Source organism: Anser cygnoides, chromosome 6 (assembly GCF_040182565.1).
Source record: "Anser cygnoides isolate HZ-2024a breed goose chromosome 6, Taihu_goose_T2T_genome, whole genome shotgun sequence".
NCBI classification, from domain to species: Eukaryota; Metazoa; Chordata; class Aves; order Anseriformes; family Anatidae; genus Anser; species Anser cygnoides.
In genome coordinates this window covers 27,397,874-27,420,446 of record NC_089878.1, presented here as the reverse complement: position 1 = coordinate 27,420,446, position 22,573 = coordinate 27,397,874, and the positions used below count along the sequence as shown (strand labels likewise).

General features: G+C 42.8%; 1 protein-coding gene across 9 annotated transcripts in view; it reads right to left on the bottom strand.

Moving 5' to 3' along the window:
* Positions 1-22,573, bottom strand: part of SEMA5B (semaphorin 5B) — a 270,246-nt gene that overhangs the window by 7,297 nt on the left and 240,376 nt on the right. For 4 of the 9 annotated variants that reach the window (XM_048072220.2, XM_048072221.2, XM_048072224.2 and 1 more), the window contains exons 20-23: positions 21,089-21,259; positions 20,029-20,178; positions 19,074-19,118; positions 15,724-15,929 (exon numbers count right to left, since the gene is read on the bottom strand). In XM_048072220.2, the coding sequence (XP_047928177.1) occupies positions 15,724-15,929; positions 19,074-19,118; positions 20,029-20,178; positions 21,089-21,259 (572 nt within the window). Of the gene's footprint in view, positions 1-13; positions 9,065-14,047; positions 14,213-15,723; positions 15,930-19,073; positions 19,119-20,028; positions 20,179-21,088; positions 21,260-22,573 lie in introns of those variants that run through there. The other 5 variants (XM_066999196.1, XM_066999195.1, XM_066999197.1 and 2 more) reach the window with 3 other exon arrangements.

The window sequence follows — 22,573 nt, the reverse complement described above, 5'->3', positions numbered from 1 at the left end:
CAGAGAGATGGAGAGGTCTAATGAGGCCTGGACCTACTGGTTGTTCTGCTACCTCCTGGTGCTTCTGCAGAAACCACTTCACCTCAGCTCCCCATTGAGACAAACGTCTCACACCCAACCCAGCTCAGGGCAAGATGAGAATTTATCAGCTAATGCTCAAACCCAAGAAACACCCAGCCCCATGCGCTTTACTCCTTTTGGACCGGTAGCTCACAGAATGGCTTCCCACATCCTCAAGCAAATCACAGCGGGCAAGGGTCAACCCATCTAACTCCAGGCACCTAAACTCCAGGCCTCAGGGCTCCGTCAGCAAGAGGGGGAGAGGCCTCCCTCTTGCAGGAGGGCGCTTGTAGAAGAAATTGCCTTTTTGGGGAGCCCCCGTCCCCGTGCCCCGGCGGCAGGGGGTGACCAGCCCTCAGCAGGTGCCCGGCTGTCAGAGGACTGCGGTTAGGTGAGCCCGGGGCAGTGCCCGCGGCACAGCTGGGGCACAGCCACGTGCCCACCGCGACCACTTCAATGACCAGAGCTACCTCGAGGCTCTGAGATAAGGCCACAGGCAATACATTTATGTCCCCAATTTCTATGTAATTGAATAATTTTACTGCATGGGGAGCGGGAGAGGAGGAGGAAGAAAAGAAGATACTTTCTTCTAGTCCAAAAGCAGACTCATGGCTACGGCTACTCTGGGAGCTGTGCCTCCCAGTTTCATAAAGATGTTAGGAGGAAAGGCTTTCCTGTGGCAAAATACCCTGGCAAAGAAATCTCCCAATTGCTGAATTACTGAAAAAAATTTTTTAGAACTGTGCATTATGTGAAACACTTTGTACACGAAAACAGGAGGAGACCCAGCCTCTTCCTGGTCTGACTTAGATCTTTCCCTGCCTGGACTCTCTAAAATGAGTTCACAGCACATCGCTTGTAGGAGCTGAAGAGAGAATTTGTACAGGCATGCTCAAAATGACAAATAATTCCAAGGAACGAGAATTTGTGCCCTTCAATAAGAAAGGAAGAAGAGAAATGTCATACTTTGCTCGCAGTCACCCAAAGAAATATTAAAATAGTGCAGGCAACAGTCTGCTGCTTTGTGCTGGAGGCTGGCACACAAGGAAGTCAGGTTCAGTTCTCCGCTGCTTTCTATGCTTCCTTGGGAAATTCAATTAACTTCTCTGTGCTTCAGTGTCTCCTGACCCAGCTTGATAAAAATGATTGAGATCGCCGGTAAAAACACACTTTGCTAAGTACTGTCACTGAGTATTTGGGGAACTGCTCTCTGGCAAACAAATACAGGTGTTCATCCCTGCTGTATGCAGTAAATGCAATTTCCTACCAGCATCTCTAGCTCAGGATGCCCGCTACAGGCAGCATAACCCCATGGCTGTGGACTGCCCCAGCAGGAAGAATAGGCTGATCCCCACTGCCGCGCTCCCCAGGTGCTCCTGAAGGCAGCCCAGCATCCTGAACTTGTCTGTGTCACCTTTTGGTACAGTTCAGATTCAAGGCACGCCAGGATTACAACCTCTGAAATTTGGTGGCATTGAAATCCTGACCTGCATTGGCTCAGGACCATCTTGATCTGAGGGCAAAAACCTCAGGACTCTACGTTTTTCAATTGGAAAAATCTGTATGAGTTTCAACAAGTCCCCACAGTGTTTAAAACCAGCCCCTAACAGAAGACTTAGCATTTAATTAACACAAACCACATATTTTTTTTCTCATCTTACTTTCATATAACATTTAATTAGGAAAAAAACCAACAACTGTTCCTTTGCTCTTTTCTTTTTTTTTTTTTGATGGAGGGCTTACATCTTAGGGAAATACCTTATGAAAATGGTTTAACGGAATTTATAATGCAATTAGCTGCAAGGAATTTATCTCTGGAAAAACTGCGAAGGCAGTACAGTCCTAAATCAGCATGGTCAATGCGGACTGCCTTCACGTTTCCCCACACAAACTTATTGTCTGTCTCATTTTAATAAATAGGTGATTAGGTTCCTTGGCACTAGAAATTGCTTGATATTTTGAAGACGGGATATTGGGCAGCAGTGAATTTTAGAGATGTACACACACACACCGAGGCACGCTCTGTGTGAGAGGAGAAGTGTAGTTAAATCTCCCTGGGTGGGCTCCTGTGCCATCTCACTGAGAGCTTTAACCCTTGCTCTTGTCTGGCTCCTCTTCACTGTGACAGCGCAGAGATGGTCACCGACTTTCCCTTTGGATGATATTCCCCCAAAACTATATGGGCTACACCATCAAGGTCAGAGCCCCCCGGCAACCCGAGTTATTGTGGGGATGAGAACAGCCTGCAGCACCCACAGGTGTCCCCACCAATATTTGTCAGTCCTGATGGGAAAGCCCAGGAGCCATCACCACCCCCCACTAGTCAACCTGAAAAATGAACCCAGAACGGACCTTTGCTCGCAACCCAACTCCTATGAGGTGTTCTTCTCCTCAGTCACTTTTGAGCCAAGTCCCCGGTATCACAGTGACCAAGAAGTGGCTCCTGAAGGCAGTGCCCAGTAAATCCTCTTAGAAGGGACAATACTGTGTTGCTTTTGTAGGGCTTTATCTATGGATGCTCTAACTAAGATGACTAAAGCACCACAGCAAGCACTGGAGCTCAGCTGTCCTCAGCAGAGGTTTCAGAGAAGGAAGAGAGACTTGCCTTTGCTGCCTGGGCCCTTCTGCCACACCATCCTGCACCCTCCAGGGAGATGTTTCAGTCTGAGCACCCACCAGACCTTACTGATGGCATTTTTCCTGATGCTCAACTTGTATTTTCCACTTCTTGCTGTCCGCTCTCCCCCCCACCATAACGAACACGAATGCCTCCCCTTGCCAGCAGTTACAACCTCTTGGTACTAGCTGCTGAGCACGCAGGATCAAAAAAGACAAAAAGCCTGGTTGACTTCTACTGCTGAAACACCGCTTGGTGCAGAATCTCTGTGCCATGCATAGCTGTATTTTAAACACTGATGGAAATGGAGTTCAGGCTCTCTTTTGAGTTCCATCCTCCCTTGAGAAGAAAGAAGCTTCTGGTAGTTGTGCAAACAAAATATTCCCCATGCAAAATTGAGACCATAACCCGAGCTACTGTCAAAACTCGTGTGATGTGGTTAGAAAAAAGTGCTCCATTCAAAGAATAACTGGAAACTCAACATGCATCAATCACATATTTTTACTTGCTTTCTTCCTTTCTGTATGAGCCATGCCATCCTAGCATATTTGATATCATTCATATTCTTCTGGTCTATTCACTGCTAACCTCAATTCAAGATCTTTAAGCAGAAGGTACGCCACCAGCATGTACTAACAGCTCCATGTGGATCACTCAGAAGCAGGCACAACTTCAACTTCTCTCTTTAAAAGACACTTTATTATGTTGCGTTGGCATATGACTAACAGAGAATAAAAATTTCTCTGACCTGGGAACTCTGCTTTGTCAAACGGGGATGTTTTCAGATGAACTAAGATGGGTATGGTTAAAGAGAATGCAAAACAGCAGCAGTTTTCTACATTACGTGTGATCTGTCAACTAATCAAAAGGTCTGATCTTATTGCCAGTAAATTACATGCTTATGCCAAGCACAACAGAACACTGAGTATTTACAGAAATACATAAACAATTAGTTATCACTCTTGCTATTATATTAGCAATTAGAACTGAAACAATCCGAGGGGAAAGTTTACTGATATCCCCTTCCATGTTATTCCTTCCTTGGAACTCATACAGGAGGCAAAATACCGACATACACGCACAGGCTGTTTCTCCCAAGGTAAAGACAAGCATCAGATGTGTTAAACTTGACTGCATTGGGTCATATGCATACATTTAATTTAGCTCAGCTTTTACCATTGATATTTTTAGCCTAACTCATCATTCAGATTTTCCATTTGTTGCTTTTCCTCCAGCGAAGCCTTTGCCACTACTCCCCCAAATTCTGCCTCTGCTCCAAATCATTAAGTCATACTCCACTGACCTACTTGCTTACATTCTCCCAGATGTATCAAAACATCTTCATGTGGAACAGTAATGGGACTTCCAGTGCTACTCCCATCCTACAGCTGCATATACAAGCTATATAAACATTTCTTGCACGCATAAACAGATCAAATGTTTCAATTTTCAATAAACCATCATGAAAATTTCAAAACTTGACTTAGAAAAGGGATGAAGATCTCTCCATCCCCAATTAAAAGGAATCCCCTGTCATTTCCAACAAGCTAAAGTGAAAAGGATGCTTCAAAAAGCCTATGATACACATACCACTGATATCAAAGTAAGGGCCACGAAGTAAATACAGCTCCCACGGGGTGACAGGCAATGACACGGTCTCCTTAATCCTATCCAGCAGACCTCAGTATTCTCATGGAGCTCCAGATCTTGCTTTCTATTTTGGGGTGGCGTGAGGGAAACGTCAGTGAGTTTCCCGAGATTTTTGTAGGTTAATCTTCACCAACTACACAGCCTGCCTGTCCCCACAAAGTCTGTGGAGCAACAATTTCCTCCAGCTCAACAGTTCCCCAGCTGTCTTTCACCAAGTGTTATTTCAGTTCTTCCCCTTCCCACCCATGACACTTTCCTCTTTGAAAAGGTAAAAAAGAAAGAAAGAAAAAGTTTATTCACCTTCCTGGTCAGCTTCAAACCACCCTGTCTAGCTTTTAGTTGGAAGTTTCCATCTGGCAAGTGTGTTTGTAATGTTGAACACCCCAGTGTACTACAGAGAAAAAAACCTCCCCTCTTCCTTCCTCACCGAGTGAGCACAGGAACTGAGGAAGAAAGGGTCATAACTCCCATCACTGCTAACCCTGGTCATCCACAGTGGACAGAGACAAAGGTCTGAGATAAAGGTCTGGGTACCAAACAGCAATTTTGTAGTCAGGCCATTCTTCTTGGCAATACACAATCCGAGCCCATGTGCATCCTGCATTATGCATCTGCAGAAATCAGGGACAGAATTCCCACCGAACTCATTTGCACAATTAGAAGTGAAGTAGCGTTTCCAATTTTCCTTGGAACAGCATGCAGCATACATCCTGTAGCAACAGTCGGATGGCCAACACTCTCCCCCATCCCCCCGGAAAACGGACGCTTAAGGGAATTGTGCAATGATGTAATGCATCCAAGATCCAACATTCGGTTTCTTTTGTGCTTCTTTTAAAGTCATTTGTTTCTTGCAGTGAAATCAGATTGAGCAAAATGCCTTTTTGATACAGATCAGCTGTTTTATGGAGCTAGCCGTGCCTTCTTGTTAAAGGATGTTACTTTTTGTGTTCTAGGAACATTAGCCAAACGAATTAGGGTTGCAGAAATATATTAATATTAAGAAACATTTTCCACAGCTTGTACATCTCTGGAAGCACCGAGGCAGAGATCTCAGAATTATAATTAACCAGTAAATTTGGAAATAATTAGCATTATAATTACATTTCAACAAAATAAACCATATAACTAAAAGAGTCTGTTTTGGCAAAATTTAACACCAGGAAAATAAATGACATCTGGCCCACCCACATGCTCCCTTTCTTCTGATCAACCGGATGCCACAACACTGCTGTGCCTCTCAAGCTATGCATTACAAACAGCGCTGGAAAGACAAAGCTGCCAGAAAGACCTTATGAGACCCATGTATTTGCTGCAAGCTACAAGTGCCTTATAAGTCTTTAGTAATTCTTCCTTCTGATCTTCCTTAAAAATTTACTTAGTGCCTTACGCTAAACTAACTATCTTACCTGATGCTATTAGAAAATCTCTTGAGCTCTGCCTAAGCTGAAGTCAAAGGTAGCATTGGCCAAGGTTTATTCATTGAGTTTTTCCAATGAATTCAATAAGGCTATTTGCAGGATTTACAGTAGTAAATCTGTACAGTGTAGATGTACAGATGAGGAACCTATTTTCTGTAAAAGAAGGTATTTTCTCTTGAAAAGAGATATAAAAAAATCCCACTGAGACACTAAACTTATGATTGTATGTTCTTTGGGATGGAAGCTTACCATATTTTTAGACTGGAAATTCTTTGTTCACTGTTATTGGTAAATAAATTAAACAGCCCCCAAATGACGGCAGCATCTGTGGATGTGCTCAGGTTGACAATGGAACTAACATTCAATTATAAGAAAATGAATAGCTACAGTTTTCTATAGCTGTTTGAAAATAGCTATTTTATCCTCATTCTTGGGAGGGAGTGTGGTTATATTACTGCCGTTTTAAACTTTTTAAAACCTTCAGAGTTGGCAACATAAAGGACCATTGTCAGAAAGATGCTTTGGCACATCTCTGGCTTTAAGCACACGAGTAAGATGACAAAACAAACTGCATGTAATAATAAGGCAAACTGAAGTGCATCCCTGCTTGGAGCTAGATCCACATTTTTTTTTTCTGAACGGGGAACTGAAGTCCAAAGAGTCGATGGAAGTCTTCCCACTGGCAAGTGCAGGTGTCTGGTGTAAAGCGTGTTATTTATCCCTGGCTTGCCAGTAATTTGGTGGTGGCGACACCCATGACGTGGCACCCAGACACAAAAGAGGAATTCAGGGCTGCCCTGTGCTGCTTCCCAATATAGCTGGTGCACAGGGTATAGCAGACATGATCTCAGCTGTGTGGGACGGTGCAATCTGTCTCCTCGCTGTCCTGCTATGCCTCGGTGACTGTTCCTCCCCCTTCCTGGGTCCCTGACACACAACAGCATCACTACAGAGGCTCATCACTTGAGCTACAGCACCTGCCCTTGGGCATGCTATCGGACTCAAACTAACTCACCAGAGGTATGATCAAAGCCTTCTGAAACTACGCTAAATTGTTCACACCTACGGCAACTGGGCTTCAGCTGATGGTAACTAGCAAGGCGGTGGTGGCCAGCTGCAGGTCTGTCCGGGGCAGGCAGCTGGCACTGCATCACGGCAGTCACGGTGGAGCAAGTAGCCCTGAGCTTTCAGATGGCCTCCGAGCCACTTCTGGTGGTACATTACAAACATAACTCATGCAGAGCTGTGCCAGCCCACAGGGCTACATTTAGCCTGAGAATTGCAAAGGTGTAACTGCAGTGGTGAAAAGAAAAGGAAAAAAAAAAAAAAAAGACGTAGTAAAAATAGAAATAAAAGTAAAAACTGGGCCTAATTTGCCATCTGCTAACTCTGTTCCGTCCCTTACAGTCTTACTGCTTTCCAAGTATCTCCCACCCTCTAAATAGCTGCTTTTTGATTATTTTCCTCACGATTGCTTTGTTTTCTCCCCATGCAGCAGCTTACCTTGTTATTTCCTCTCTACACTTACAACCTCTCCAGGTCATTTTCCATTATTTCTATACCAATGGCTGTTTTTTTGACACACCTCTCAGTTTAATATCTTCTGCTAGTTTAATTAACACACTGATTGTACCCTCTCCAAGCTCGCTAATGAAGATATTAAATAAAGCCAAACCTTGCATTTCTGCTTGCAGTGCCCTGCACAACTCCTCCCCATAGCCCCATATGTTCCCATTAACGGTTGCCCGATGTTTACAGTCCATTAGCCAGGTTTCAATCTCTGCAGCAGCCTTCCTGTCCAAGCCAATTTGTACTTACATGTCACAAGATTATTTCAGACACCAACACCACACTCTTTTCTTTAAGTGTATGGACCAGTGAAGCTACATTTTTAACCAACTGAGAATCTGCCCTCATGCAGCTCAGTCTAGTGCTTTCCTTTTACCCACTAAGGCTGAAACTCAGTGCTAAAAGTGATCATGTTTGATTTCTTCCTTCTCAGCATTACGGTCCAGACTTGGCTGTCAGTTCCACCCAAGCCCCTTTATTTCATCAGAGTATGTAAGATGTTGCCTCTCCAACATTAATTCAGGTTTCAGATATTAACAATGACACAGATTTGTTTCAATGAGTTCCCATCGCTGTAACTGAAAGCACAGTCGAGTCAATCCCATTTGTTTTTCCTGGTTTCACTCTCTGGTATGGTCCCGACTCTGCCAAACTGTAAAGACCATCCAGGGTTTAACACTTCATTGATACGCTTTGTTGAATAGGGAATGTCAAGGCATACTTTATTGATTGTGCATGTATGCTTACAGATATTTTCTCTTAACCCCAAATGCAACTGGTGTTTCCCACACAGAGTTACTGGAGCTACTTGTGTGACTTTAGTGCATTGGACTTGGGTAGCTTAACAGTGACTCAATTAGCTGGGAGGAAATTGGCCCGCTTTCTTATGAACGCTTTTGTGTTACCTTTGCATTTCATGGCAATGAGGGTTTGCCCGAGATCCAATATCCAAGATATTTATAAAGGTAATTGGAGTTGTTCATTAGCTGGTTCTCACAGACTCTGGGATACGGTCCATCTAGATTCCTTCATCCGTAGATTTTCAGTTCTTTCCTTTATTCACATGCTTTGTGCCAAATCTCAGGACAACATTAGAGCTGACTTAATGAGGATTCCTCCTGACTACAGGGGAACGCAGGCAGAGCTGCGCCTGCTCACCCTATGCCAAACCTGTTGTGCATATATAAATGATGCTCTGGGGGAAGGTGGCAATGGCTGTACTGTTGCTGTAGCCTCTGCAGCCTGTGCTGTGGCAGCAACCAGACATCTTGTGCAGCCCTGACGATGCTCTCAGTTGCTCTTTAGGACAGTGCTGTCATGGTTCAGGAAAAAAAAGGCTCGGGTATTTCAGCAGTACTCCCTCAGAGCTGCCAAACAAGATCTGGACATCGAGCTCTGGTTCTGAAAACTGACACAGCTATTTTGTATGTACACAGCTCCATTTCTTTACAATTCTATTTAAAAATCCATTACTTGCTAGTGGAACTATTCCAGATGAATAGTGAGGCAGCTCTCCTCCAAGTGTACCACTAAGTTTATATTTTCTTTTATTTACTGTTTGTCCAATATTATCCTCTGCCTTTACTTTAGCTCACTGCCTTCATGGCTCCCTTTAAACTCTTCTGCAAACACGTAATTAATTCTTCCTGCATATCTTGGAAGCACTGAGGATTTCCCAGTTTGACTGTTGTGCATACCGGTGCCAGACAGAGCTTTGTGGAGACAAGGAGAGAAGAACCACTTTAAGCACCTGGAACAAGGGAGAACCATTAATTTTTAGCAAATGGGACTAGGGTATATTTGAAATATTCCTATTCTGGCCAGTAGAGGGAAGTCATGTAAGTACACAGCCATCACTGCAGTGTGGTTTTGCTATTCCCATTCCTGCACTTCATTTAATTCTCGTTCCAGCACAGGTGGGTGGGTGGGGGAAATACAAATCAACCCCTGAGAAATCAGGAAAGGTAAGAATTGCAAGAAAAAAAAAGTAGTTATCGATTATTAGATCAATTAATGTAGCTGGAAAAATTGATGAACTTTTGAACACACCTGTCCAGGTCTGAAATAGTAGCTCATATGCTCAAAAAGCTGCCAGCTTTTTCCAGCTACTCCTTGATCTAATAAATAAATAATTAAATAAAACTTGTCTACCTAAAAACCTGTCTTGTTTGTGTCCACAGACCATCACAGCTGCAGTAACACAACCCCAAAGAAAGGCAGTACTAGCATCTGTGATGACTAGCCTATACTGTAGATCCATCCACGATGTGGATTCCCAACTCCAGATCAGTAACAGCAGCCCTGCAGAGTAATAAAGGGGTTGCATGAAGAGTGGATGGAGGGGCAAACAATTTCCTTTGGGGGATCATTGTCAGCAGCTGCTTAGCATCTCAAAGAGCGCAAGAGCAAGGAAACATTCAGACTTGAACTGGCAGTTTCCTCTGTTCCTAAATAATGCATACATACGAGGGTGAGAGCTGTGACATGCACACAGCAGCCTGCTGAGCCACTGCTGCCATGGCGTGAGGACACCTCCAAGAGATGCACATCACTGCACAGGCACAATCATCTCAGGACAGCCACACCTCCAGGCATGCTTGACTGCTCAATTTCACACAACCCAATGACATAAAGAGGAGAAAAGACAGATAGATAAAATAGATTTTGACTGAGATGCACCACTTAATCCTTTTTTCCCCATCAGTAAGCTCTCTTGCTTTCCCTTCCTAGCAGGCATTATGCAAATTGAGAGTCCCCTGAAGTGATATTTGCAACTGTAGGATCATACAAGAAAGGGCAGAATGCTCCTTTGCCAATACAACCCCCTGCCCCTACTATTCTTTTTCAAATAATACTATACTCATGGTAAGTACTAAAAATATGTACTCTACCATTCAAGCACTTAATGTTCTTAAATGCCACTTTGTTCTGGGGAAATAGTCTTTGTAAAACATGAAATTCACTGGGAACAAAATTTATGTTTCAATCTGATTTACTCTATTTATATACATATCTGTATTTATTTTTTTCCAGCTGATTACATCAGTTAAATCTCTCTCTCAAATGCCATCCAGCTAAAGCAAGTACTTCAGGGAGGCAGTTGATAACTTATTGACTATGTTGGGTATCATCAGCTGTTGGCTTATGTCTGAACTTTACAGTCACTTCCCAGGGCTTGAATGATATACAGTGATACACAGGGTCACTGGGAAAAGAAAAATCTTATATTACAGTGCTATTAGTGTATGTGCTGCGATCACTACAAATAAATGGGTTAGCCAATTTTAGTTGAAGTAGTAACATATCAAATTAAACAACAGGACACTGAAGCCTCACGTCTTTCCATGGCAGAGAGAAACAAACATCCTCAAAGACAAAGGTTGACTTAGACAAACGTTCCTCCGTGGCACTTGACGACAGCTAAAGCTCATTTTAACGTGAACCACTTGCTGTCTCCCTGCTATGAAATAGGTGTGATTTTCAGTGGCAGTGAAAATGACCATCTCCAAGAAACAGACATTTAAAATCCAAAGAGGAATCCACTTTCCTATGCCCTGAGCTTTATTTCATATTGCAGTGATGGAAGCCATGCCAAACACTTGTCCTGTTGTTTTATTCAGAAGGCTTCTTCTTCCAAAGACAGAATTGGTTTCTGTTTCATAACCTTCCACATTGATATTTTATTGTCATGAATTATTTGGGATCAGTAAAGTGTGGATCACAGTGTCTGGAGCCCTCCACAGGGGGTGTCTGCTCTGCACTCTCATTTGATTCTCAACAGCATTGTTCTCACTTCATTTAAAAATATTCATTCTATCTTCTAGTTTATATCAAGTACTGGGTGACCTAGTGAATATTTCCCCATTTTCTGGTAGCTGGCTTTATATTTACTGTATAATTTGGGGCAACTACAGGACTCATAGTCCTATTCAATTTAATGTGCATTGTTCTGGTGTCCTCCTAGAAACCTGAGGTACTCGATGAAACATCAAATATTTAGTTTCCATTTTTCATTGTCATATCCTGCTATCTCACCCAGTTTTCACTTCGCCTTCCCCCACATACATTTGCTCATTGACATAAATTACTATTTTGCTTGAGCACAACTTACATGTTTGGCCCTTCACTTCTACGAGAGCAGCAGTGATGCCTAGAACAGATGCAATGCTTTTAAGTGCTTCCCTAGCTTATTGGAGGCGTCAGTACAGAACGAGTTTGACTGCATGACTCACGGCTAAAGCTATGTTTAAGGAAGGAAGGATAAAGGGAGGTCTGTCCAGCACAATCGAGAAGAAAATCTGCAGAATCATCATCATAACCATCCTGCAAACTTACATTTCCCAGTAATCACATCTGGCTTGATACAAAGGCCATTGCATTTTGGATTTGGACCAATGTGCAGATGCCTTTGCCTGTCCACATCCCGTGTAGAGTAAAAAGTTGGCTCTCTTTACTGGCAGAGGATATAGCAAGAGGAAGAAGTTCAGTCCAAACCTTTTCTTCATGTGTGGCTGTTCCTAGAGCTCCTAATTCACAAGGGCTCAACCGTGACCCTACATCCTCCTGCTTCTACTGCAGGATCATTTGGATTTCCATCAGCATGATGCTAACAAACAACTGACATGAGTAAGACACTGACTAGCTGAAGCAAGATGTTACAAAAGAGGATCTTCTCTCTACTTTGATAGCCAGATATTAACTAATCGGTGTGGCAGTACTGGAAAGATTGTAGATGGTTCTTCAACTCATCATGCCAAAATGTGAAGAGCGGATAATTTTTATTTCATTATGCTCTTGTTCTGCATGGACTTCAATATTGTCAGAGTGCTGTATGAACTTTAACCAATTAATGAAACATGAACTGCTTATTAGGTGACCCAAAAGGTCTCTCCCCTCCGATCTGTGAATAACAAATGAAAATCAATGTGCTGCTGGTAAATGCATGTGCATGAAATCTGTTAAGACATCATGGCTAAAATAGCTAATAATAAACCTCACAGCATTCCTGAGAAATCAAAACAGGAAGGGAAAATCAGCCAGCAAAAATAAAACATTCTTCTGCAAAACACTGCCTAGACAAGTTAGCATCAGCTAAATGATCAATAGGTCACCACTATGTATGATATTTACATCTGATCTGCATTACTGCATTGCTGGGCTGAAATGTCCAACAAGGCTCGTATCAGCTAGCACTTCCTTCATTAAAATCTGCCTTCATATAAAATTCACCTTGATTTATGCGTTTGCATTCAGTGCTATACATTTGAATGTAACATTGCCAAACTTTCTACTGTGTTCACCTGCTGGTTAGAGAGCAGAGAGATTTCAAGATGAAAACACACTAAAGATGATTGCAGAAGGCTTAGTATTATCAAAGAATAGAAATAATAGATTTTTGCATATGCTCAGCCTTCTGCTGCCATTATGTCACGGTGTATTATCGTTTTCTGCTACTGAAAAACAGTCTACACACCATGTACTTCCTTAATCATGGGTTGATTAACTCCTTGACACACACACACACAAACCTGTAACAATTCTTTTGCTTTCATCAACTAAAAAATGTTTGGGGGAGGTTTTTTGGCATCTGCTGTGTAGAAACTTACTTGGGCTTCAAATCTGGAATTTCAGGTGTTTTCGCTTTCTTTCACGTGCACACGTTTGAAATTCAAATGGGCGCATACACAAGCACAGTCCAACTCTTTTTTTCCAGAAGGTGAATTTTAGCTCCACCTTCACTTGAATGTTAATTGTGTAGCATCACAATAAAACCACAAATGCTTCCTGAAGGCATGAAAAATTCCCTCCTGACCCTTAGAAAAATCTGCCAGTTATTCCTAAATATAACGCTGGCTAATAACAAGTTTTGTAATTACACAGCACAGAGTACACAGAGCCTTCCTTTTACTGCACTAATGCTATGTTCTTCAAGGCAACACTGAAGAGTGGCAGATTTATAATATTAAACGAGAAGATTTCAGGCAAAAGGTTAAGAAAGGCAGGCCAATGGAGAAGACGAACATACGGAAATATTCCACAGGAATAGAGGAAAGGGGCTTCACTTGATGAACTTTCTGTAAATCTATTGGCCTCATTCACAATGAATACGACTGAGGTTTTCTTAGCAAGTAGCCCCTTGCTCCTAAACATTTTTTGTCTGTAAAATGACTGCAGATTTATGCACTTGAACTGTTTCACTTCCTAACGTTCTATAAATAAGCCTCATCTGGTCTATTTCTCACTATGTCCAAGTCCCTTCTCACTGTGCCTAACTCATACAGTCCCAGTTAGCTGATGCTTTCCTTCACGTAAACTCGACTTTTCAAAACTTGATGTAGTGCCTGGGCTCTTTATGTCCCATGAAAGAAGTCTCTAACAGCTGCTCACTGTTGCTACACACTAGATCAAGTATTCAGAGAGGGATCTATCAAAGAGGTCAACTCCCTCCTGATACTGCATTAACTAATCTGCTGCTATTTTAAACTTTGCTTGGCCTTGTTATTACTTCTACTCCACTGCACCGCTTTGCATAGACATATTGCATTTCAGAATCCATTTACCCAGTCAATCAAGATCATTCTGGGAACAACTTAATTCTTCTAAATTATAACTATTCTTCCTATTTTAGCATAATCTGATAAGATAGCACAGTATAAATTATGAAGAAAATGTTAATACAAAGCCAACCCTGCAACTATCTGCTTTTGCCCACAAAAAAAAATTTACCTCTTACCTTCTTTGTTGCTATGTAAGAAATAAGGGGATACTCTTGCTCACTTTCATTCTTGCAAGCCTTTCTCATTTGTGTCTTCCTATTGACTTTGCCACAACTCCTCACACAACTGAAAGGATTACTGTCATAGTTTGAAGCTTCCAGGATCAGGTCCCAGTTCTTTACCTGTGTTAATAATTTATTACCTAGCCCGTATATGCAGAGTGTACAGAATAATACATCCTGTGAAATTTTGTTAAAAGGCTCTGAGAATCCCAATATGTCTGCCGCTTCCCTCCCATCTAGATCAATATTTATTTAATTTAAAAAAGGAATCCAATTTGCCTGACATGATTTACTTTCCACAAATCCATGCTGACTCGCATTATGATGCCACATTCTTATTAAACTATATGCAACTGTAGCCTTACACTGCTAGGAAATGTATTTTCGAGACTGCGTTTATAAACAGCGGAATCCTCTGAGGGGCTGCAATGCCCAGCACAAGGAGTTGAGCAGATCTTTATTGCCCAACTGGTCTGTTATTTTCCACCTCAAACTGTTTTCCTTTAAAATGCCAAAACAACATCGACTCTTCAAATGACTTGATGCAAGCTCTTACTTTTGATGCGTATTTACATTGCAAGTCATGGCCATTTATCAGGAGTTGTTCTGTGCCCTGCATTATAAAGTCCCTATGTAGAAACAGTTCCCAACGCCCAGGGAGTTTAATCTATGGCAATGGTCCCACAGCTGATCTTATTGTTGGGCCTGAGTCAGAAGCCAGGCCACATCAGCAGAAACAGACAATAATAATGTCAACAGCACAGAGCTATACAAAGGAATAAGCAGCTGCAGGGTTTCTTTCTGTTTTGTGTCACATCCCAAACAATGTTCCATGCTGTTCAAGTGACCTTAGGCAGGCTGTTCCTCCCACGGTGACACAAAGCGCTTGCACTCATCCCGCTGCTCAGTTCTCTGATCCCTCACTTCACCTGGATACTCAGGTACAGTGGTGTGCTACTGTTTCGGCACGTTGTCTCTTGCACCCTTAGTCCTGTCTTCTCAGCTAATGAGTGATGTTCTCTTTAGCAAGCAGACATGCCAACAGACTGTGTCCCTTCAACCTTCTCCTAAGGCCTCAGCTCCCAGGTCTGCTGCTATTATTGAATTTCTGCATGCTTGTCTGGGGATAAATCCTGTCCAGTACTGACAGAGGGTGCAGAACCCTCTTTACTTTCTCATTCTCTCCAATTTGGCAGTTCCTAAAGCATTTCCAGAATCTCATCCTACCAATAAGCATTTTCCCAGCTATTTGTCCAATGAAGTTTCCGTTTTTATTCTTCCTCCCCTCCGTTTCCTCTTACCATGCACTAACAAAGCACTGAACTGAGCTCTTACTGATTTCTTAGAGGACAATTTGTATACATACAATAGTCAGAATGGCCTGGAGTATGTTGGTATGTACTTGCCAGACTGGCATTCATCAGTAGTGTGAAACAGAACAAAATCCCATTGCAATAATGGGACTTTTTAACCCCTTTGTGATAGCACAGCTAAATGCCCCTTCAGCCCCACATGTAATGCCAACAGCTGGGCACAGAAACACAAACCCACCCAATTCAAACCACGGCATAAATACAGAATTGTTCAGGTAGTATCAAGCTGTTTGTGGTATTTCTCACCAAGTACCCTACCTTGAACTCCATGGGGGTGTACTTCTCATTCTTGGGGGTTGTGTTGCCCTTGTAATGGAGATGGTTGGGAGTGGTTGGGTGGATAACAGTCGACTCCTGGGACTGCCGCTGACAGCGCTGGCAGTACACATAAATCACAAACGTTAAGAGGCTAGAGCCAAAGAAACAGGAGACCCCAGTGGCAATCAGATGGATGAGACTAAAACCTGCAAGGGAATGACAAGAGATGCTATTTTTAAAGAACAGCCTTTTTCCCTCTCCCGACAAGACCACAGGTGCAAATCAGAGCTATGACATCTCGGGATCAACATTAATAAGCTGTTGAAGCCCGAGTCTTATGTTCCAACATAAACTGACATAATCTCCCAGCAAATCGGTCTCCCCACTGCAGCTCTGCCTTGTGCAGTTTAACAGGTTCATGCATTGTTTTCTCAAAGCTCCCTCCCTGTCTCTCCTCTCTCCCCTCTATTGATATTGAAACTAAACATTATGTTAAGCTGACAGCTAAAGAAATGAGCCATACAAACAATGCACATTAATGGATTCCAAAGCATGTGCGTGTCATGGAAATAAGGGGATAAAAATGCTCAGTGTTTCTCTGAAGGGGAAGGAAAGGAGGGGAAAGCCCTTTTTGTCAGCTGTCCAAAATGCCTATGGGACTGTGTGTCGGGTGGGGGAGAGACACATTCCTCCCCCATGTAATCCAAGTGCGCTCAGCATTCTTACTTATTCACAGAGGGGTACTGCCCTGGCCACCTCTGCACTACTTCAGAGGTGTATTTGTACTGCTAACAGTGAAACAGGAGTCCTCAAGGGAATGGGAATGACAGGGAGAAGAAAGGAAAGGGGGGTAACCGCTTGAAAAAACTGCTTTGGTTGGCTTTCTCCACAATGATAGGAAGGCAGTTGCAGGCAGGTGCCAGTGGGGTAGCTACAGTGCGATTATTTCAAAAAGAGAAGCTCCTGGACTATAAAAGCCTCCCAAAGAGATCTCTCCACATGGGCTTTCAGCGGCACCCTCCAAGCACAGCGCTGACCCCAGGAAGGAGCTGCAGCGCTGGGAGTGCCTGCCTCCCCACTGCGGCTGGTGGGGGAAGAAAGTCAAATAGCACTCCTCGTTCCTCACTCCCTTCAGAGTCTCAAACCCCACGGCAAAATGAATCACCAACAGATCTCCACCAAGAACAGAATAAACATTAGTGACCCTTACAGCCACCAAGTTAACGAAGCAACGAGAGGCACCCTTGGGTGGCAAAACTTTACAACCCTGTTGCCTTTTGCTGTGTGCAGGGGGGAATCTACAGAAAAAGAATCAGCAAGGTGACCCCAAATGTTACTGCCTTTGCTCTGTAATCTTTCAAACAGGAATGACAGAGGCCTAGTGCCTGGGAGGGATTCTCCACTGCTGCTCCTCCAGGGCAGCCGTCCTGGGGAATGGCCGTATTGGCTTGGTGGGGTCTGCAGCAGTAAAATTCCCGTAATAGTTAAAAAGCCAATTCGTTTGGACAGACTGCTGTGTTGACTTAACTGTGTGCAGAGAAATGGAAGGGACTACTCAGAGAGTGGCTTTAAATGAGGTTCATTCTTAGTCTGATCACGGCGTTCATTTTTTTGGTGCCATCTTACATTTTAACTGATATGCTTTTCAGATGAATTCTGCCCATTAGTCTGCTGCTCTCCTCTAATCTTTAGTTAAAAAATATCCTCCTGAGTTTAAAAGGAACCAAACCAATAGAGTCCTACAGCAAAGTAATGCACTTCAATCATAATTACAGTAAGGAACATACAGGATTTATTAGACTGACAAGGTACATTTATTTTTTAAACCACACTATAGAATTCTATTGCAAGATTACCACTTTCTATTGTGTTTTGGATGATGGTCCAAAAAACAGCAGAAAGATGGTAATTTCCTACTAAATGTTGTAAGACTCCCCAAAAGACATTTCCTTTCTAAAAGAGTTCTGCCTCACTCATGAGAGCTAAAACACAGAATATGCAACTGTGCTCAGTGAAGCCACATAACACTGTCTCATTCTCCCCCTGTCCAGCTTTGCTTATATTGTAGTGAACGTTTCATTTCACTGTTACATTTGCCAATTCACTACAGCAGGAAATCCTTTCTAAAACATAAAGCTCTCTCACATTTCACTCTCACCTCTCGAAGACCCACCTGATTTTTCAGGTGAGTTTCAGCAGTATCTGAGGGATAAAATGAGTAATTTTGTCTGCAGTACTTGAGCCCCAGAGGGGAAACTTTTTGATTCTTCACTTGGAAAATACAGATTTTTTGAGATGCATCAGCTGAATTTCTGTTGATTGGCTTCCTTGCCAAATATTGTAGAACGCTAAGTAATTATTAAAATTAGCTAAGGTAAAATGCAGATTACAGCAGCAAATATAAGGGTGGAAAAAGAAGGAAATGAGAATACAGAGCATAACAGAAGAAGGCCACCCATAGGAAGGAATCCTGGAACTGAAATAGATATATTGCACTCTCTGAGGGGGGAGGAGTGATGCAGAAAGCCGACTGTTATGTGGTAGGTGCCGAAATCTTAATTCCATTGATTGCCCCACAGTCACAAACCAAGAGGCCACATTTCCATTCCACACGTGGCGTGCTTTTTTTTTGCCATGATCTGCATGGAGAGAAGAGATTTTGGCAGCCTGCAGATCATCTAGATTTCAAGAAAGCAGGGGTGTGATGCTAGTGGGAATTGACATAGTCATTAGTGTGAAACTAGCATTTTAAAATGTCGAAGGAACTTGCCATTTTCTTCAGTCTGGATTTTTATCACAGGGGCTCCTAGGGCAGTCGAGAAGTGACACTAATGACTGGATCTTTCCAATTTACATGCGGAAAGGAGACAACTTCTTTGAGAGGTGAGGACTTCAGTGAAAGAAAGTGCTTGGAGGACAACTATAAACTCTAATCTAGTCCTATATCAGCAAAGGAACTGTCTAAGAGAACCCATTCAGTGAAATCTTTATAGGTTACTTAAAAACTCCTGCCTTCAAACAGCTGGAGGCTTACAGTGGTAAAATGAGGACTATCCCTTCGTTCTCCTGAACCATTTATCCCGTGGGTAGAGATAGACAAGCAATTTGCTCCCTGGTAACTAATGACCCTTGGTGGCCAACCCAAACCCCCAAATAAATAAAAATCTTGGAATTGACAAGTGGCCAGTGTGATACATTCCTCCAGTCTGACTCAGACAGCAAGACTCCAGTGGAATTAAGGCTATCACTGGGATGTGAACTGTATAGATTAATGGTTCGGTTGATACTGCACAGGGAGAAAAGAAGCCAGGTTAAGACAAAAACAAGATATATAGTTAGTGGTATCCTACCTCCACAGTTTGTGCTCTCATCAATGCTGGAGGCTGGTAGGATCACTAAACAAAGAGAAGAATATTGGAGAAAGTTGTCATTTTGCCACCACTTTACTCCTTTAAATAATTAACCACCCCCCAAGCTCCAGACATGAAAAGCTGCTCCTGTGTTCTGCAGCAAGCTGAGAGTCTCTCTAAATTGAATGGAAAGCTCAGAGTGTAAACTACATATAACAAAACCTCTCCAAAGACCTGACAATTACAGTACTGTTACCTGAACACTGTTTAGATTCTTCAATTTAGGGGAAAAAAGGTAGCTGAGAGAACCATGGGAAAGAGACTACCACTGTCTAGATATCTCAGATTTTTAAGCCAGGTCATTATAGTCCAGAAAAGAACATTTGGAAGGTGTTATTCAGCCTAGACAGATATCAAATATTTTCCTGAGAGCCTCATTTTCCACAAAACATAGAGTGGAAAATGTTAATGACTGTCTATCCATCAACCATGCTGCTCTGTTAGACACTTGATTATTCTCCCCACTTCACACGCCAGTTATCTTCACCTGCCCCACCTTGTTTCTTCAGTCTTTTAGGATGCTTCCTTTGATACCTGAACTCAAGGACCTTCTGTTGCCTGCATCCATGCTGAGAACAGAGCTCATTTTCATAACCCAGCCTAAGATGAACTGTGCAAAGTTAAAAGTTTCAGTTCAGGTGAAGCAATACTAGTTATTTATTACAGAACTAGGTAATTCTGTTTTATAAGAGAGCTGAGTTACCCCAAAGGAACACCAGCTACCCTGTGCCTGCAACAAGGGGGTTGATAACATATGCATCAGTCTGCTTGTTTTTCTAGAAGCATACAAACCCCTTTTATAGTAGAAAATACCTCACCCTAGCTTTACACTCTGGGGACGAGCTGCTCTTCTGAATTGGCCCACCCTCTCCTTCTCCAACAACATTGTACATACCTGGAATTTCATTATACAGGCAATCCTGATACTGTGTGCTGTTTCCAACGCACTGAGAAGAGTCTGGACTGTGCACCTCACAGTAACGGCTGCGGTACTGGATACCCTCCTCATTACACAGGCTCCACTCCGACCACTCTGACCAGCCACCTTAAATCCAAGATCAGGAAAACACATGGACAACTTCACCAAGAGGATCCCTTGTGGAAAACAAACTTCTCCCATGCTGGAAGGTGTCTAGATCTTCACCTGGGCCTCTCACACATGTAATCCAGTGGTCTTCAGTGGATTTAACTATGTCAATACAAATACCAGTGCAGGCATCACACCCTACTTGCCAGATTGAAGTTTTCTTAACCCAGACTGAACTGGCCCTTGGTGGAGTACTGCACTGTGCAGTGTTGTTTCAATAGCTCCTATATCAACTCTGTGGTTAAAGATGTACAAGGAGTTGGACGGCACAATCTTGCACCAGGACCTCCAAATTTCAGGTTGTCTCCCAGGCATACCCCAAGCAGCCAGCACAAATTATAGCAGTTAAAAAGCTTTTGCTAATGTCCCTAAGGGCAGGAGTCAGCCTGTGCTGGATCAGAAATACACAATGGTGAATCAAAACCAGCACAGATCCGAACCCTAAACGCTGAGTTGTAGCACACATTCATCTGCCAGTCTGTAAGACAGAAAAAGGAAGGATCACCCCTTCAGCAACTGCACAGATTGATGCTTCATGACTCCTCGTTCTTGTCTTGTAGCTTCCACATTCAAGAACCAAAGTCCTGCTTTTTCATTTACTTTAAATGGTTTGTCCATTAACAAGATTTTGCCTGGCCAGCACTAGAATGCCAAAGCACGGTCTAGTGAACAAGTACAAAAAGAAAGGTGATGTGTTTGATTTGAATGCTAGGATGTCTGCTTTTTCCCTGGTTCAGTATACGTTTACTGAATGATCAGAACAGCTACTAACTGGTGGTGTTCCTGATTTATTTTTTAAACATTTTGTAGATGTGCCTTGCTCCCACCACCACCCAAGCCAGCTGGAGCAGGGGTGAGAACTGGCTACCTTCACACGGGTGCGTGTTGCAGAGGGCCTCCTCAGTGTGCAGCCCAATGCAGATATCCTCTCCGCTAGATGGAGCTGGATTGGTGCAAGTCCGTGTGCGCTGGTAGTGTCCTCCTCCGCAGGTTGCTGAGCACTGAGACCAAGGAGTCCAGCAAGACCAGGAGCCTTTCACTGAAGAGTATGGAAAAGCAAGGAGAGAGAGGTGCATGCAGTTGGTTACGCCCCTCAGCGTGACAAAGCTGGAGAGTCCCAGTATCTCACCTTCCAGGTCTACCCTGCCCAGACTAGCTAGCACTTTGTTGCACCCCAGGACATTTGGTCCTGACAAGAGCTTTGTATCAAGAGAGGGTTTGAAGGTGCTGCACTCTGTGGATGCCAAATGAAGTCTATGCACAAAAGGACTCTGCATCATAAAGCACCATAATAGAAACTATTCCTTAGGGTAGTCACTTTGTTGTTACACACCTTTTTATAAAACAGCTTTATTGTCTTCTGACACTTTACCTACAGCAACAACATATTTACTTGGAAAAACAGTGTTGTACAACCTAAGTGGAGTTTATATGGCACCTTTCTGCAGGGGACCCTAAGTCTTTTAGTCCCAGCCTTCAGAAAAGAGAAGTTCAGAGGCTTTGTATGAGCACAGTCCCATAACACTTTAATAATAAATCCAGAGAGGGAATTAAGAACCCTCGTTCCCAACCCCTCTTGTCAGGTTACTAGACTACCTGATTTTCAGGTCCACATGCCACTACTTCAGGAGACAGCAACCTCATGACTTAGTGCAAGATGAACCCAGGATTTGTGTATACATATTGAGTGAGGCAGGGAAGGAGGGAGACACAGAGAAATAGCAGTCATGCACTTACAATAGATTGTAAAACATCATAGTGTCCAGGGAGAGAAAACAGCACAGAAGAAGGGCACAGACATTAGTGAAAAGCCACTGAAGAGTTTCCAAAATAGTACTAATAGCTGCCTTTATAGTGCTGGAGTTATTTTCTTTTTATAGGCCACAGAGTGCAATATTTGACACTCTTGCTATGCTCTTGCTACACATTCTGATCATGTTTTCCTACCTGCATTGGCACTTTATCTTTGCATTGAATTTTAATATCATAATAATACTATAATAATACAGCATTTTCAAGTGTAGGCCACAAACTATATTGCCAGAGTTAGATAATTGCAAGAACTGCAAAGAGGCAAAGTAATTTGTGTAAGATCACTTAAATTTAGCTTAGATAGCTATTACAGAGCAAGGAGAATGATAAGAGAGTGAGAATACATTAGTCAATAGTCTATTATTACTATTCTGGACCAGGAGTGCAACATAAACATGAGGACAAACTCGAAAACCAGGAAACCAGGCAAGAATACTCCCTGCTGGCTGTGCAGGAAATGGTAACTGATGTCAAGAGTAGATGCCCATCGCAAGAACAATACGTAAGCAGGAGAAGGGGAAGAAACAAGTGTTCACAAGAA